Genomic DNA, 16,324 nt, shown 5'->3' with positions numbered 1-16,324 from the left:
CATTCACAAATAAATGGAGGGTTTTGAACCTGATTTCTCTTTCCCACGGTAAATTGGACATTTCCCCCCCCCCCCCGTCACCAACCACTTCCTCTATTGTAAGCATTAACTTAAAATGACCGGTGAACAAAGGCCCCTCAGGTGATTGGTGACCTCTAGTGGATTTTTGGCTGAACTACACACCAAGTTGAATTTTTACGAAATAAAACCATCTACCCTGCAAACTAGATTAGAAGATGGCTTACATGCTAGGTAACATCGTAGTTTGCCTAATTGTTTATTATAAGGTATTAATGTATGTGTGCCTCTAATTAGTTGTAGACTTCTCATTATAGATAAAAGGCGTGTTGTTATGGTTACTGTTTAATTGTGCAACTTATAACGTAATATTTAAATTCATTTTGTTAATTAATTCATGTTTCATACTTTGGTGTGTTGCCAATGAAGTCCAATGAAACACCTAGATCCGTGTAATCTTGACAGAAAATCAGGATGCAATACCTCCATGTGTGACATGAAGGCGCCCCTCCATCTTCGGCTTGGGCGGTGTTCTGAGCTGCTCTTCTCCCTGACCTGCACTAGTCGTCTGCAGTGTGGCCTGACCTCCTCTTTTGCAGTTTTCATGGCGATCTGAAGAAGGGGAAAGGCTTGCAAGCCCACTCACATTGATTCTGCAATAATCGGGAGAGATTTGACTGGGTAAATTTTAAAAAGCAACACGATGCATTTAAAGTGAGGAGTTAAAGCCGTATTCGTGTAACGAAAAAGAGAATGGACCGATTTTGCCTGCAAATTAGTTTTTTAGAAAGTGATTTCTACTTTTCTTTTGCGCCACTGCTGCTAGCTAGCTACTTGTTAGCTAGCTTAGCTAACAAGCTGGCTAACCAACTAGCTAGCTAATGGCTTCCTAGCTGCGATGGCTCTAACTTGTTTAACACATCGTTTAACGTTCATTAAACTGACTAAATTCGTTCGTGTTCTTTTTACCCCTTATATTGCTTTGTGATCTTAGCCGACTGTCTAAGTTAACTAGTATCAGAAAAAAGTTATTGAGCGCTATCTACGCAATTGTATTGCTAATATTGTTTTAGCTAGTAACGTTTTAGCCAAATGCATAGCACTATCTGAAACGTTGAAACAAATCGAAGTGCTAACTTCGTAGCAAGCTAACCTTAGCTTTAGAGTACCGTTGACGTCATGTTAGCTAGTTTCAAAACGAAGTCCCTAGAAAATGTGGTCAACCGTGTACAGCTTCGAATGGGGTTGTGTTCTCGGAAATCATGCAAAACCGAGCGGTGGAAGTGGTTATTTCCGCCAGAAGCCTCGGTATCTTTAACGAAGAGCCAAGTTGGCTAACGTTAGCTAATCGTGTTAACGTATGAGTGGTGTAACGTTATCTGTACCTAGCTGACTAGCTAACGTTGCAGTTGAAACGTTAAATCACTGTCATTTAAGTTTTTGTGTGTCGAGCTGCATGTTTTCGGAGGGTAACGTTAGCGTGGGCTCACTTTTCACGTTTCGTCACATGGCTGGAGTGACATAAATACTCAAATTATAATTGTTAGCTAGCTACAATCAAGTTGCAACGTTGGAGAATTATGTAATTAAATTAAAGCCGGAACTAAGGTGGGCTAGCACAACCCTTCTCCCCCGTTAATTTTAACCAACTCATTAATCGCAATAAAAAATAAATAACTATTAAGTGATGCTTTAACTTTTATTTGATTCTATACAAATTCAAATATTTGTATTACTTTTAATATCCAGAGAGCTATGCTTTCATGTTCTGTAGCTAGCTGGTATCCATATGGCATATGATTCCTTTTAAATTGTATAATTTACAATTATGGACTGCCGGTGGTGTGCTAATTGGTGGGTATGAGGACACCTGTTCTCAGAAAAGAAAGCATTTGTTGACAATGAAGTTGGGGGGAAAATAATGGCAGACCAGACCAGTTGACCTCAACTTTTAGGACCCAAATGATCAGTGCACCTCTTCATCACTTGCACAATTCCCACCCACTGTAACTTGTTTTTCTTTTGGACCATTGTGGCTGTAAATGCAAACTGTAGTTTGTAACCTCTGTGTTGACATGATGTAGGTGTAGCCTGGTGGTAAATGTACTGTTGCTTGAGTGACCTGTTTTTCTAACAACTTTTCTTCTCAACAGAGAACTCAAGCAGATGTATTATGGGAAGAGACTAACTAGACAGCGATACACTGAGGCAGATAGATTGTGATAAACATACACGGAAACTCTGAAGGTGAGTCTTTTGCTCATGGTGTAGCTTGGGGCTCTTCCACATAGTAAAAATGTGTGTCTGTTTGTGACCATAGGAACGTTTAAAATGGGAGAGGGAGTTGTAGCAGTTCTCCAAAAAACGGGTTGTAAATATGGTTGTTCGTAACTGCTTAATATTTTAAGGAGAATCAAGTTGTGCATGACCAAGAAGCATAGTTTACTAGCAATAGAGAAAGTTGACCACAGCAGTAGGGTTACAGTAGAACTAGCGTGCTGGCCTGTTACAGCAAGTGGTATAATTTTATTTGGATAAACTTGGGGGGAGAAGAAAGTTTCAGAAGACAAAATTGCCTCAACTTTATCAGGTGTATAGTTCTAAAGCTAAATTAATATAAAGCCAAATTCTCTGATTCACTGTTTTTCTTGCAACCTACTGTGACCTCACTGTGTTAATGATGTTGTCTCTCCCTCTTGCCCTATCTCCCCCCCCCCCCCCCCTCCGTTAGGTGTTCTGCAGTTACTTCTGTTCTGTGCAGAGAGAATTGTTGTTTTGTGGATAGCCTAGCTGAGACAGCGTTGGGTTGACCTAGGTGAAGATCACCGGCCAATGGCACTGATGGATAAACACAAAGTCAAAAGACAGAGATTGGACCGCATCTGTGAAGGTCGGTAGCTCACATAATTTGGTCTGTGAAACCCAGTTTACCCAGTTACTGTCAAAAACCTGTTCCATTCTTACGTAGAGCTACACACACAAATGGGTCTCACTGGAGTGGATGGAGTGAAACTCTCCAGACCTGCATTGCGAAATTCTGCTCACCCCTATACGCACTCTTGCACTTACCAAGTCCTTTAGAGACAAGCTGGAACGGAAGTCACAGCACCACTAGCTTTGGAGGGAATGGAAAATTAACGGACCTGATCGACATACACACCCACTAATACATGATAAAGTAAAATCTTAAATTCAAATAGTTTTTCCAGGAAGTGGATGGAAAAATTACTTTGGTGTGAAAATACCCAATATATATAATATAATAATTATATAATAATAAATTGAGGAAAAAGTGGTTCATGTACAGGTACCGAATAGCTATATGTACTGTGCAGTATATGCATTGATCAGAACTTTGTTGTATGGTAAATAAGTTCAAAATTATATTTTTCCTTGACAATCGTGTTCTGCAAATTTAAAATCCCACAAGCCTGTACACCTGATCCCATCTTCTTTAGCCCTGATCAATCATTCAAATACAAGCATGGCTGTGTAGCTATATGTGCACCATGCAAACATGGGTATGTAGCTATATATGCGCCTATCTTAATCTTCATGGTCATAGGTATGAAAGTGGCTGTATACAATGGCATGTTTTACCTCTAATTACAAGACCAACTTGTACCTGAGGAACTCAAAGGAACAAGTGCATTTGATTTCTGAAATGGGTCACTGCCGTTGTGTTAGAGATGAGTGTTTTAATGGAATGTTATAATGCAAGCTGTGCAGCCAAATTCATTCTGGGGGAAGAAAAAAAAAAAAAAAATCACTTTTTGCAAACAGATCCATTTTAGACCCATGACGGTGTGGGTGAGGCGGTGTTATGTGGGTGTGTAGGTTTTGCTTTGAATCAGTCCCAGAGGCCAGGCGCTGGTAATTAAACCCCCAAATGTCACGACTGAAGTCACTTCCGTTGGTAATTGTTTGTAACTGTCAATATTGCACTTGCTGCACGCTGGATTATTCACAGTGGATACAATCTGGTGAGAACACATTGGCTTGATGGGGCATTTGAGTTTGCAGCGTGTGGTAACCCCCTAACGGGTGGATGCGACCTGCGCGTTACATCTCCCTTAACAGACGGATGCGATGCTAGTGTTGTATTTGATCATATGACCGTTTTTCAAGATGTATGACCGTTGAAATGCATTGTGATTCCTCGGCCTTTCTATGGGTTTTCTATAGAGGGCCTTGGTCCATGATAGGTTAAAGGCCCAGACGCACATATTTTGGGTTTTTGAGCTTTTCATGTCATGCTCGAGCTTTGATTCCAGATTCATACTGATCCAAGTAAAACCACTGCAATTGCTCAAAAAAACTGAAAAAAACTGCCCCTTGTCGAATGTTCTGTGGGTGTTGATTAGATGTGAGATACTGAAGCCAGGAAGAGAACAAGTGATGCTGTTGAGTCTTTTGGATCGTGATTATTATCGGTATTGTTATTGGTGATTGTTGCTGAGCGCAGCACAGGGTGGTCTGTGGTGGTGGTGGTCTCCCGTGCATTCGTGTGACACTCTGTAAACCTGGCACTCATTCACCAGTGTAATGTTTCACCAGTGTTGGCTCCCCCCAGCCCAGGTAAGTAATTTCAGACCAGGGCTGCGTGCCAAAACCGGTCTCGCCCTCTCCTCCTTCCATCAGCGAATGAGGACTGCAGCAACATGGCCACCAGGGTTCTGTACGATGAAGGATTACGGAGTTGGTTGGATAACCGCACTGAGTAACACCCGCAACCCTACCAAATCTGGAACATGGGCTTATGTAAAAGGAGCTGTTCTGGGTTTTACGCGGTACAGTTATCCGGCGAACATGTTGTGGATAAGGCACTGGAAGTCCTAGTTATCTTGTGTCTTAATGTATTTTGTGTGTAGTGACTTACTGTTCAACAGCATGGCACGCTGGGATGCTCGGGTCCAAATCCGGCCCGAATAATTAACTGAACAATGGGTGTTGTTGATTGGTTAGACTGGCATTACACCTGACTCCCAGATAAAGGGGGTGGGAAAAACAGCAGTTCACAGCCCTCAGGGACCGTTATTTGAGGAACAGGGTATTAAAAGGCTGCTGTTCATGTGTGGTAATTCTAATTTGTGAAAACAAGCTCACTTAGGAGGTTAGCTATACTCTCACTGTTTTTGTTCGTTATAGTGAGGTGGTTAGCCATGCTAACTTTGTTTTTGTTTGTTATAGGGAGGTGGTTAGCCATGCTAACTTTCTGTCTGTTATAGTGAGGTGGTTAGCTATGCTAACTTACTGTCTGTTATAGTGAGGTGGTTAGCTATGCTAACTTTGTGTTTGTTATTGTGAGGTGGTTAGCTATGCTAACTTACTGTCTGTTATAGTGAGGTGGTTAGCTATGCTAACTTTGTGTTTGTTATTGTGAGGTGGTTATCTATACTGGACAGTGTGCATCAGCCCAGGCTATGAATAATGCTCAGAGCTGATGTCCAGCACTTCACGTAGGTGCATTCCAAGCGGAAGTGGGAATATGTTGGCCGTCTGACTCACTTCATTTTATGGTGGTGGTTGGGGTGTTACTTTTTAATGTTTCTTTTTAACGGCTTCTGCTTCAGCAGGAGTTGCTCATATTCTATTTTTCGCCCGCTAGTAAATAAACTTGTGAAAATGTCTTTGTTTCCATGGGTAATTCAATGGTAATTGAATGTGCTCTGGTTCTTCCATTTTGAAAGCTCTGTTTTTATGAAGTCTGCAGCAGTTGTTTCCATTTGAATTTTAATGTTTGGCTGGCTTGAAAACTGAAATTAGATTTAAGAAAATTAAATAATGAAATGCAAATATCTTAAATATCTTCATATTCGTGAAGAATGAGTGTATGAACTGAATACTTAAGTGAATTTTTAATGAAAAAGTTCAACGTAATGAACTAATAGCTGAACTAAGATGATGGTATTGATATCATCTGCCTGTGTGTGGGTGTCTTAAGTGATGACCCTGTCTTTGTACTCTCTGTTAAACCAGACAGATTTAAACCCTTCACCCATCCTTTCCCCATAACAGACTGCAGTTTCCACTCGATACTCTTTATCAGAGCTGGGTGAACTCAGTGTACATCACCGTCGTTACCGGGGGTTAATGTTTAACCTGTGCTGGGAATTTGCATCGCAGCAGCACCAGAGTAAAATGAAGATGGGCTGGTCTGAGCCATAATGGGTGCTCCACCATCTCCCAGTGACGCAAGGCATGAGCGCCAAGTTGTAGTTAAATCCCCCACTCCCCCCCCTAAAGGACGATTGCGGTTATGAATGTCCATTAAACATGGTCGATGAAATGAATAATTTTTTTGGGAAGAAGCCAAACTTCAGTAGAGCCTTTAAAGGGGTTTGATGAAAGGGATGATGAGTGTTGGTTTTACGCCCTCAGACTTGGGAAAAATATGGCACTACATAATACCGGTAGCATTATTTGATACTGTAAACACACAGGTGTGTGTCCACTGTGGCTCATAGGGAAGGCCCTTATTTAAAATGCTCTCTGTGAGGGATGTACCTGGTGGCTCTGTAACCTCCAGCTCGGCGTCTCTGCACCAGAAGTGGGAGTTCCCCTTGTGTACTGAAGTGGGATCCACGCCCTGCTGTATATCTGTCAGTCCTGTTCCCGTTCTCCTTCCAGGTTGCCGCCGTTTTGGCTCCTTTGCGTCGCCTAGCGACAACATAGTTTATGGAACATTGTACGCAAAGTACCGCGCTACGATTGTTTAAAAATAACTATGTGTGCGTGCGCGTGTGTGTGTGCGCGCGCGTGTGTGTACGCGTGTGTGTGCGCGCGTGCGTGTGCTTGTTTGCCTGCACATGCCTAGGTGCGGGTGTGACACAGAAGGGTATTATCCTCCTGTTACCCTTGGTTTTTCGGGAGGGGCCCTGCTATCTCTCTTCCGCTCCGTTCGCTGTTGATGGGGGTGTGGTAAGTTTGGCTGCAGGGCCTGGGTGGTGTTTGGAGGGTTGGGAACTGGTGAGCGAAGGGAGGGAGGGGGGAGGCGGCGGCGTGGGGGTCGCTCAGAGTTTGCAGATAGGTGGGGTCGTTTGCTGCAGAAGCTCATGTCCTCGTGGGAGATTGTTTCATGTTGACTTCTGACAGCAGAGCGAGAAGCGTTGGGTAAAAATAGTTAAAGATCAATTCTGTGCCCAGAGTGTTAAATACATCAAACAGCTCACCAGGACTTAAACCATCGTCTACGGAGTGCTAGAGACCAGACTTAACACAGTGGTAGATTCGCTCTCAGTCTCAGACAGTGGTACAATTTCTGTATTTTTCGCTCTGCTCCAGCACATTCAGTTTGAAATGAAACCATGAATATGAGGTTAGACTGTAGACTATCACCTCTAATTTGACTCTCCCAGATACTCAGTGCTCTCCTCTTAATGCTGTTCCATACTATTTGTTTTGGTAACCCTATTATTATTATTTCAAAGAAGCACCATGGCCTCCTTGACTGCCATTGACACAATTCTGGTCCTCATTTTGATTTGAATTCCCAATAACAGACTCCAAAGGCTAGAATCAAGACTAGGTACTCAAAGCTTTCTTATACCCACACTAAGGAAGTGATTGAATACACCAGACTAATCAAACGGCTGCAGAGCCAACTGTCCAAATACTTCTTGGTCCCCAAAAACGGGGGGGGACTGTATAAAATGGATATAATCCCTACATGGACCAATCCATATGGATGCAATTACCCTCAAATTAAAGTTGATAATCTGCACTTGAAGCTCATATTCTTCGTGTCATTTCAAATCCAATATGCTGGAGTACAGACTGAAATTGTACCACTCCCCAAATAACACAATAATAAATAAGCCAATATTGCTTGAATGGTCTGTTAATAGTCTGTGAATAGCATTGCAATATATTTTCCTCCTTGTATGCAAGCTGGTCGATGCAGGATAAACTAGGTGAAGTCTGATCTAATGTGGTTCATGTGCAGCATTATCACTGTAACTGGTGGAGAAGGGTCTTTGTAGATTCAGGCAGTTTATTCTTCAGGCTAGTGGCTGTGAATTGAATGTGATGCACCATTTTCTACCTCTTTTCAGAGCTTAAAATATCAAAAGTGGAAACGGGATACGTTTTGCAGTCTCACTGGAGCAAAGCGTTTTGCTTTAAAAAAAAAAAAAAAAAAGAAAAAAAAAGAAAAGAAATGCTTTCAAAAAAAAAACAGGAACACCGCCTGCAGTCCTGTAAGGCTGGCCCACCCCTTTATGCAAATGAGATTATTTTTGGTTGGCTGGTGCTGAATAGAGGCCGTCTCTGATTGGGAGAGGGGGGTTGGGGGTGGCTGAGATTATGACAAGCAGGAGGCTGTCTGACAGTAACCAAGTGAAGAGGTGAACAGAGGAAGACGGGCAGGCAGAAGGCAGTATGCAAGGTTGGGATACTATATTGGCTTTGTGTGTGTGTGCGCGCCCGTGTGTTTGTGTGTGTGTGTGTGTGGCGGGTGTGTGCGTCTGCGTGTTTTGTCCGTAAAGAGGGGCGCGGGAGGAATGGGTGTGGAACGTGGTAGAGCTTGCTTAGAGGGTGGGAATCGTGCTTTCCTTTATTTTTTTTTAAGTGCGTTTGCCCTTGAAGCGGTTTGAGGTATTGCCTGTGCGATATGTGTGTGTGAGATGGAGGGAGAGACTGTGTGTGTGTGTGTGTATGTTTATGTATGTATGTGTGTGGGAGTGTGTGTGTGTGTGTGTGTGTGTGTGTGAGGGAGAGCGAGAAAGAGAGGGAGGGAGAGAGGGAGAGGGAAAGGGAAAGGGAGGGGTACTGCCGCATTATCCCCCCCTCCAGCAGCAGAAGGCTGGGAGAATGAATGAGTATTGAATGAATGGTATTGTGTCCGTCCTGCATGCTTATGGACGGGGTAAGGGTAGGCCCTGAGCTCCGGTGTCCACTCCGCCGGAGAACAAGCTCATCACCGCCCCCCGTCCCCTTTCTCCTCTCCTCTCCCCTCCTCTCCTCTCCTCTCCCAACGCCGTCTCTCTCCCCTCCTCTCCTCTCCCAACGCCGTCTCTCTCCTGTTATTTTTTTACACCGCACGCTCTTTTTGTTCTGCTGCTCCCTTCCCTCTGAGGGGAGAGAGAGAGGGAAGGGGAGAGGGAAAGAGGGAGAGTGTGAGAGAGAGAGAGAGAGGGAGAGCGAGAGAGAGCGAGCGAGAGAGAGCCCTGCTTTTGTGCCGCTGTGTTTTTAGACAGGACTTCCTTCCTTATTTTCACGGAGGGAATGTCAGCGGCAGCCGCTGCATTGTTCCTGGTTTCTAAACCGGGACCGATTGAGAGCGCTCTGGCGTCGGTAAAACGCGGTTATAGATTTTCTTGTTGAATTGCTGGGGCGCGCGTCTTGGGCTCCGGGGGGGGTTGTGTGTGTGCGTGTGTCACGGTGAGGTCCACTCGGAGCGTCCGTAGCGGACGGAATTCGGCCCCGCGCGACTGCGCGGCGTGTGGGAGGGCGGAGGAGAGGTGTCTGGGCGGGAAAGAATCTGAAATATGCGCCGTTTGTCCGTGTGCGTTCGTCGTCAGCGGCCTGCCTTTCTGCTGTTGCCGTGGTGAGGAGGGAAAAACGATCTCGCTCACCGTGCCTGCGTTTTGCTCGCCTGCGTTCCCCCCCCCACCCCCCCCCACTCTCCACAACACCTGCGTGGAGATCGAGGAAACGCTGTTGCCACGCAGTCTTGGCCTAAACACTCCATTGCACACACACTTTTGTGACCTCTATGTGCAGATTTCTGCCCTTGTTATGAAGATATTGCAACGGAGTAATCGTCTTATGTTCATAAGATTTTGTTCTAGTCTCAATCCGAATGTTGTTGTTATAGTGCCCGAGATCGAACTGTTCACCACTCTTATCTGTGGACGTGCTGTATGTTGTCTTATCCTTGTATGTATGACAAGCTCTATCTTTGACTGAAGAGATGGTTGTGTAGATGTAGTTTCTTGCAGATGCGTGATGACGGTGTCTTATTTTCGTTTTGTTTGCGCGGATATTGCAATCAGATTTCTTTTGTGCAGATAATGGTGTGCAGTGTTTGTTTTGGTGTTGAGTCTTCTGCGTTTACATGCCCTGCTCTGGGTGATGTGTGTAGCTAAAATGCTTCTTGCGCTACGGGAGATGTGGAGATTTCGTTTAGTGTTTTGTGCACCTGTGTGTCTATAGTCCTGCATGTGCAGACTGTGTGTAGGAGAGAGAGAGAGAGACCTGAACCTGCATGTGCAGATGTAGTTTAGAAAGAGAGAGAGAATGTGCGTGTGTGTTTGTGGATGGAGCTGTGTGCAGAGGGAAATGGGCTGAGCTTGGGTTCATTTGACGAGCAGGTTGGTTGCTGACACTTAGGCGTCCTGTCTTTACACTCTGTACAGACAAGACCTGCACCGTCGTCACGGTGACAGAATGATCTGTTCACCGTACATGTTCTCACTAGCATAGTCTCTCTCTCTCTCTCTCTCTCTCTCTCTCTCTCTCTCTCTCTCTCTCTCTCTCTGTCTCTCTGTCTCTCTGTCTCTCTGTCTCTCGGACTCTCGGTCTCTGTCTCACTCACACACACACACACACACACACACACACACACGTGTACAGCGGGGTTAATTTATGAGCAGTATGGAGTGGTGATGGTATGTGTGTGAGTAATGTGTAATGTGCGTGTGTGTGTGTGTGTGTGGGGGGGGGGTGATGCTGTGAACTCTTTCTGAAACAATTGTGTTGTTATTATTGGATGGCGAGGTTAAGCACGGTCTAGACTCGGGCTGGTGGAGTGGTTTATCGCCCCAGCGTGTGTAATCAGGGTACAGACACTCAGCGAAAGCGCTAACATTCAGTGGCTTAATGGCTCATTCACAACTGCTGCAGCGCGCTAACTCGCGCGCACACTCGCCCACTCGCATGCTCCTATTGGATGACCTTTGACCCTGATTAATTCTGTGCATCAGTCTTTTGTCTTTCCCTCCAATGGGGTCTATATATAGTCCTGGCAGTGACTCCGTTCGGTCCCACTCCTGTTTTTCTGTTCTGTTCTCTTTGACCTAAATTCTGGCATGATGTCAGCATGCGTTTATTCTGGTGTCCATATTAGGTCACTGCATAAAAGGCAGTGTATGTCGCCTTCTTTTTAAATGTCTTTATCTTCGTTTTCAGGGAAAATTTCAAATCGGCCATGAGAAAAATGAATGAAAATGAAATGAAAATACGAAGACTAATTCCCACTTGTCAGGCTGAGCTTGAAGCAAGATGGTGGTCCCAGCTGTGCTTTGTTGCTAAAGGGCAGGGGTCCCTGCTTCCAGACGGAGGGGAATTTGGGTCATGATGACTGAAAACACCCCCTCCCTCTGACACGACCACCTCAGCTGTTAGTGCTCCAGGGCCCGTGATTTAGGGGGGGGGGGGTTTCTGTGCTCCATTAAGGAAGCTCCAAGCTGCTCAAAGGGACATTTCACTCTGGTTTAACACACGCAGTTTTGTAGAGCCTCCCCCACAACTATGTATAATATATTATTATCACACACACACACTGCGCAGTGTGAGTGCTGTCCTTGCTGACTTATTGGCATCTCCTCTTCTCCCGGGTGTTTGGCTCCAATTCAGTCTCAGAACCTCGTGGAAATTCACGCTTTATAGTGGGGTAAAAGAGAGTTCTAATGTGGAAAGGGCTGGGCAGTTCACATTTCCTTGCAGTTAATGTGCTAAATTTATTTTATCTTTTTGGGGGAAAACCTCCCAACGTTTTTTTGTTCCCGTCTTGATCTGTGTCGAATCGACCGTTTGAGCGATCGCTTGTGATTCGGCTGTTTAGTTTTTGGCGTTTAAGATTAAACTGGATTAAATTCGGTCCTTGCCTTAATGTCTTTAAGCGAGCGGGATGCGATGTGTTATAAGGGTCGATGTTTCTTTATCACCTCTGGGATCTGCAAAACTGTGCCTGCATTCCTGGACTGGCGATATTGTGATGGCCTCAATTAAACCCAGCGCATAAAATTGTCATGTCCTGCCAAAGCAACAACAACAATAATAATAATAATAATAATAATAATAATAATAATAATAATAATGTTTTACCAGTGCTAGTGAACAGAATCTTGCCGTGCCTCCATCTGCCTGAAAGCCTGCTGCTTGTGCACATCACCTTGATGGAATGATGGTTTCCATGGCAGCACAAATTTCTAATTGATAGTTGTGGAATCGGGCAGTGCACCCCAACAGCGAGCATGTTAGCATAGCGGTTTCCTTCTTAGAGGTGAAGAGGTGTTCTCTGGTATACTGTACAATACCATGTTAAAATAAGTGAATACTGAAACATTTCTTGCATACAGAATGTGAATCTGGATAAAGGCCTACTTCACACCTTTCTTGTTCTGAATGCCAGGACAGGTTGTCATGCTTGAAGAATCTTAGCAATGCAAGGGCGAACAAGGTTACGCATTGTGCCTAGGACATTACAAAATGTCATAAATTGGCTTGTATGATTGCCAGAACTTGACTTGAGAAACTATACCTTAAGAGAACACACTTCAACTGTGACTTATAGAAAATGCAAACCAAATTGGAAATGCCATATGCGTGTGCCATAAGGTGTATGCATATGCCGAAGGTGATTTGCCTAGGTGTAACAAATGACTGTATGCTTTAAAATGAATTCAGAAAATGTCCATGTTCGCAATGTACAGAAATCTAATTTTCAATGCAAAATTACGATGCAAACTCAAAAAAAACAAAAAACATTTCCCACATTTAGCAGTAATATCACCCAAAACAGAAGCAAAGTTAATGTTTATTCCGAAATTCTTCGGTATTTTTGTTCCGCGGTAGATGAAGAGAGCAGTTCCTGGTTCACTTAAAACGTATCTTATCAGATGGACTCATCTTATCCTCTGCCAAAAAGACTCCACTGCAAGTAATCTGATTTAAAGGGAGTGTATTCAAAGCATGTTATGTAGAGCAGGCTTAGCAGACTCTTTCTAGTCTTTGTTGTGCGAGTCTTTGTTCAGGTGTGGTGAGGCTGGTTCATTTGCATTGTGCAGTCACGCTTCTGCCTGCAGACAGTTTGGATACGAACCAGCATGCTGTCTGACCTTTCAACCCAGGGCAGAATCACCCGCCACCAACCTGAGTTTGGAGTTTCAAAAACCAGACGGCATTTGTTCATCTAAACCTATCGAGTGAGGAGTTGCCTACATTTAGTGGGGTTTTTTGGTTTTGGAGACCCGTGTTGAATTTGAATGTGATGGATGTTGCAAAATGAAAGAAAAAAGCGACCCTATTTGTCCATTGTTTTGAATGACTGGCCACGTTTGTTTTGTCCCTTCCGTTGCTTCAAAATTGTCCAATGATTTGGGAGAACACCGATGAGCACGCCCTCTTCTCGAAAGCACGTCCAATCATGCTGCTGTCCTCAAGTTGTACAGCTGTTGGGCCCTTAACCCCACATTGCTCCAGGGGGGATTGTCCCTTGCTTAGTATCATCAACTGCAAGTTGCTTTGGATGAAACCATCAGCTTAATAACAAATTATTATTATTATCATCATAAAGTGGGTCTGTGCAGCTCATGTTTCAGAAGACTACACAGATCTTTGGTGCTGTGGTCAGGGATTGGTCAAGATTCTCTTCCATGATGATGTGTGGCCTCAATAAGATCTGCACAGCTGTTGGTCCCTTGAGCAAGGCCCTTCACCCCACATTGGTACCCGGGTGCTGCACTGTGGCTGCCCACTGCTCCCGAGTAACTAGAATGGGTCAAATGAAGAGGAAAAATTACCCCACGGGGTTAATGAAGCATGTCTGCTGCTTCTTCGTCTTCTTCATCCTGTGGAGTCAGTCACGACCGTATAAAACCTCACTACGCAACAAACTACTAAATGTTGTAAATGCAAATCTGCATTGTAATCGCAGTGGGCTAGTGAGAAGAGAGTTTGGGCTGTGGTAACCTCTCCTGGTTTAAACGCCCTTAAAGGCCCTGACATTACACACGTGTTCTACCTGATCCGGGCCAACACAGGAGTGCCTGTGTATGTTTGACATGATTTGTTCACGCACACGACATGTATAAAATGCAGAAACACAAAAGTCTAAACCCGACAGTGCTGAAATGAGTGATTTGTCATCTCGTGGGACTCCTGGCTACTGTTGGCCCCATCGCGGGTGACGCTGCATTGCTCACCGTGTCCTTACACCTAGTGTTTGCTTCATTTATTTTATTTTTATTTTTGTTCCCTTCTTTATCTGTGTCCACCTGTCCGTTTGAGGGATCATTTGTAATTCAGCTGTTTAGCCATTTAAGATTAAGCTAGATAAGTCTGGCCTTGCGTTAATGTCTTAACACAAGCGGGATGTTTTAGCGATATACAGGAAGTGTCGATATTGCTTTGCGTCCAGCAGCAGTGCTTCAGCTGGGCCTGTTTGGAGGCCACAAACTACTGGTGCCTGTTATATGATGCAATCATTCAGCAGGCCACACATTTAAAAAATGGCTGTTCACTGGTTCTTTGAGCTCATTTTCTTTTAGATAATAGTGTGTTTACTTGCCTGGAATGCTCCGTCATGGTCGTTGTGCTGTAGAAACCCCTCCCGTGACCTTGGGTGGTCCTGACCCGGAGGTGAGACTGGTGACTACAAACAGCCAGGCCTTGTTTGGTTTAGCACTTGTCTTCTCAAGTCATTCTGGATAAGAACATCTACCAAATGCCTGTAATGTCATGTAAGAACATTTCACTGAAGACCAGAGAGGTTGGACAACCTTGTGTGTGTTGATTCTCAACAATGGCATACTGAAGGTCATCAGTTGAAGCCCTTGAATTCGCCTTTCGCTAAGCCACACCCTAGAATGCCGACTGGCCAATCACAGCGCAGCCAAGAACAAGCTCCGACAGGGGTCCGACACTTTCATGACAGCGCTCCATTGACTCTAGTGCAGGCGTCTCAGATTTTCGTACTTTTCGACACTCATTTTTGTGGACTATAAAATAGTTATTGTTAAACATTGTGCCTGGGGCACTTGTAACACTGATACTCATTTCCCAGAGAGGTTGGAGGGGGGTGTGCGTTTTTTCCCCTTCCCCAAACCAAAATCAAACCCTGACAAGTGTCGCCTGTGGATAAAACTTTGTGGACGTCCTCACTCTCAGCTGAACCCCTCAAGGATCGACAGGCACACTTTTGTGTGTAGGGTTAAAGTTTTGCCTTTAACCCTACAGTAAAGTTACACTATTTGGTATTCCGTTATTTCAGGCTATTAATTGGGTTCGCTAACCTGAAATATGAAGAATCAAAGGTGCTAGCAAGTAGCAAGCAAGCTTAGCGATAGCTTAGCTGTCGCGTAAACACAGTCTGGATTCTATTTTTTGACAACATAAGACTAGCAGCTAGATGTTGACTTTGTTATTCATGATCCATCCAAACACCTAACGTTAATATGTTACAGACAAGCTATTGTGGTCGTTTTCTAGGTGACTACCTTCACTGTGTTGCCACAGTCCAACAATATAACCGAAATATCTCCTCGTTAATTACAGCTAACGTTGCCTACTTATGGTTATGATACGCTAGCATACAAGGCTACTGGATGCAATGTTATATGTGCTTAGTGCTTTTGCTTTGTAATAAAGACGATAATAGTGAATAGAGCCCTACCCAGCTTTACATGAACAGTGTTGCTCCTTGATCAGTGCCAGCCTCCGTCTCGATCAGCAGGTTATGTGGCAATTCGCATTTGGAATCTATAGGCTTTTGCCTCTATTTTGATCGCCTTATTATGTTCATTTTGTGTTACCTGGATGTCCTGTATGTAGCCCTCAAAGGCATACTGTAACCCTTTCTGTCTACTCCTATCTGAAACCGCATTTGCTGCTTTGTAAAAGCACGACAGCAGTTCAGCTGGAAGAGCTGTCAAACACGCCATGTTGAAACTGAAAGTTTGTCAGACTTAGCAACAACAATAACTAGGGGGGGGGGGGGGGGGGGGGGCTTAGTGAAAGGTCAATTGCCTAAGGTGTCTAACTCTTTAATATGTCCCTGATCATGACCTGTGTGAAATGGCTACACCGGTTCACTGTGTTTTAAAATGTGAAGCACCTCATGGACTTGGCTTGTAACTCACTCACTCAATCATTCACTCACAGTGACATTGCCCCTGAACAAGACACCTAACCCCCCTGCTCCCCATGAGCTGGTTGGTTCCTTGCATGGCGGCCAGTCGCCGTTGGTGTGTGTGTGTGTGTGCGCGCGTGAACGTGAAAATGAGTCATCAATTGTAAAGCGCTTTGGATAAAAGCACTATATAAATGCAGTGTGTTCACGTTTACCATTTACTCAGTGCAGGTC

The 16,324-nt window shown here is 44.4% G+C and overlaps 1 protein-coding gene across 1 annotated transcript in view; it reads left to right on the top strand.

Moving 5' to 3' along the window:
- The first annotated feature begins 595 nt into the window (after positions 1-595).
- Positions 596-16,324, top strand: part of LOC133133160 (C-terminal-binding protein 2-like) — a 34,684-nt gene continuing 18,955 nt past the window's right edge. The window contains exons 1-3 of the mRNA XM_061249213.1: positions 596-699; positions 2,172-2,265; positions 2,750-2,908. Coding sequence (XP_061105197.1) covers positions 2,851-2,908 — 58 coding nt within the window. The 5' untranslated portion in view covers positions 596-699; positions 2,172-2,265; positions 2,750-2,850. The remainder of the gene's footprint in view (positions 700-2,171; positions 2,266-2,749; positions 2,909-16,324) is intronic.

This window comes from Conger conger, chromosome 7, assembly GCF_963514075.1.
Source record: "Conger conger chromosome 7, fConCon1.1, whole genome shotgun sequence".
Classification (NCBI taxonomy): domain Eukaryota; kingdom Metazoa; phylum Chordata; class Actinopteri; order Anguilliformes; family Congridae; genus Conger; species Conger conger.
The sequence above is the reverse complement of the archived record's forward strand: the minus strand, read 5'-3'. Positions and strand labels throughout refer to the sequence as shown.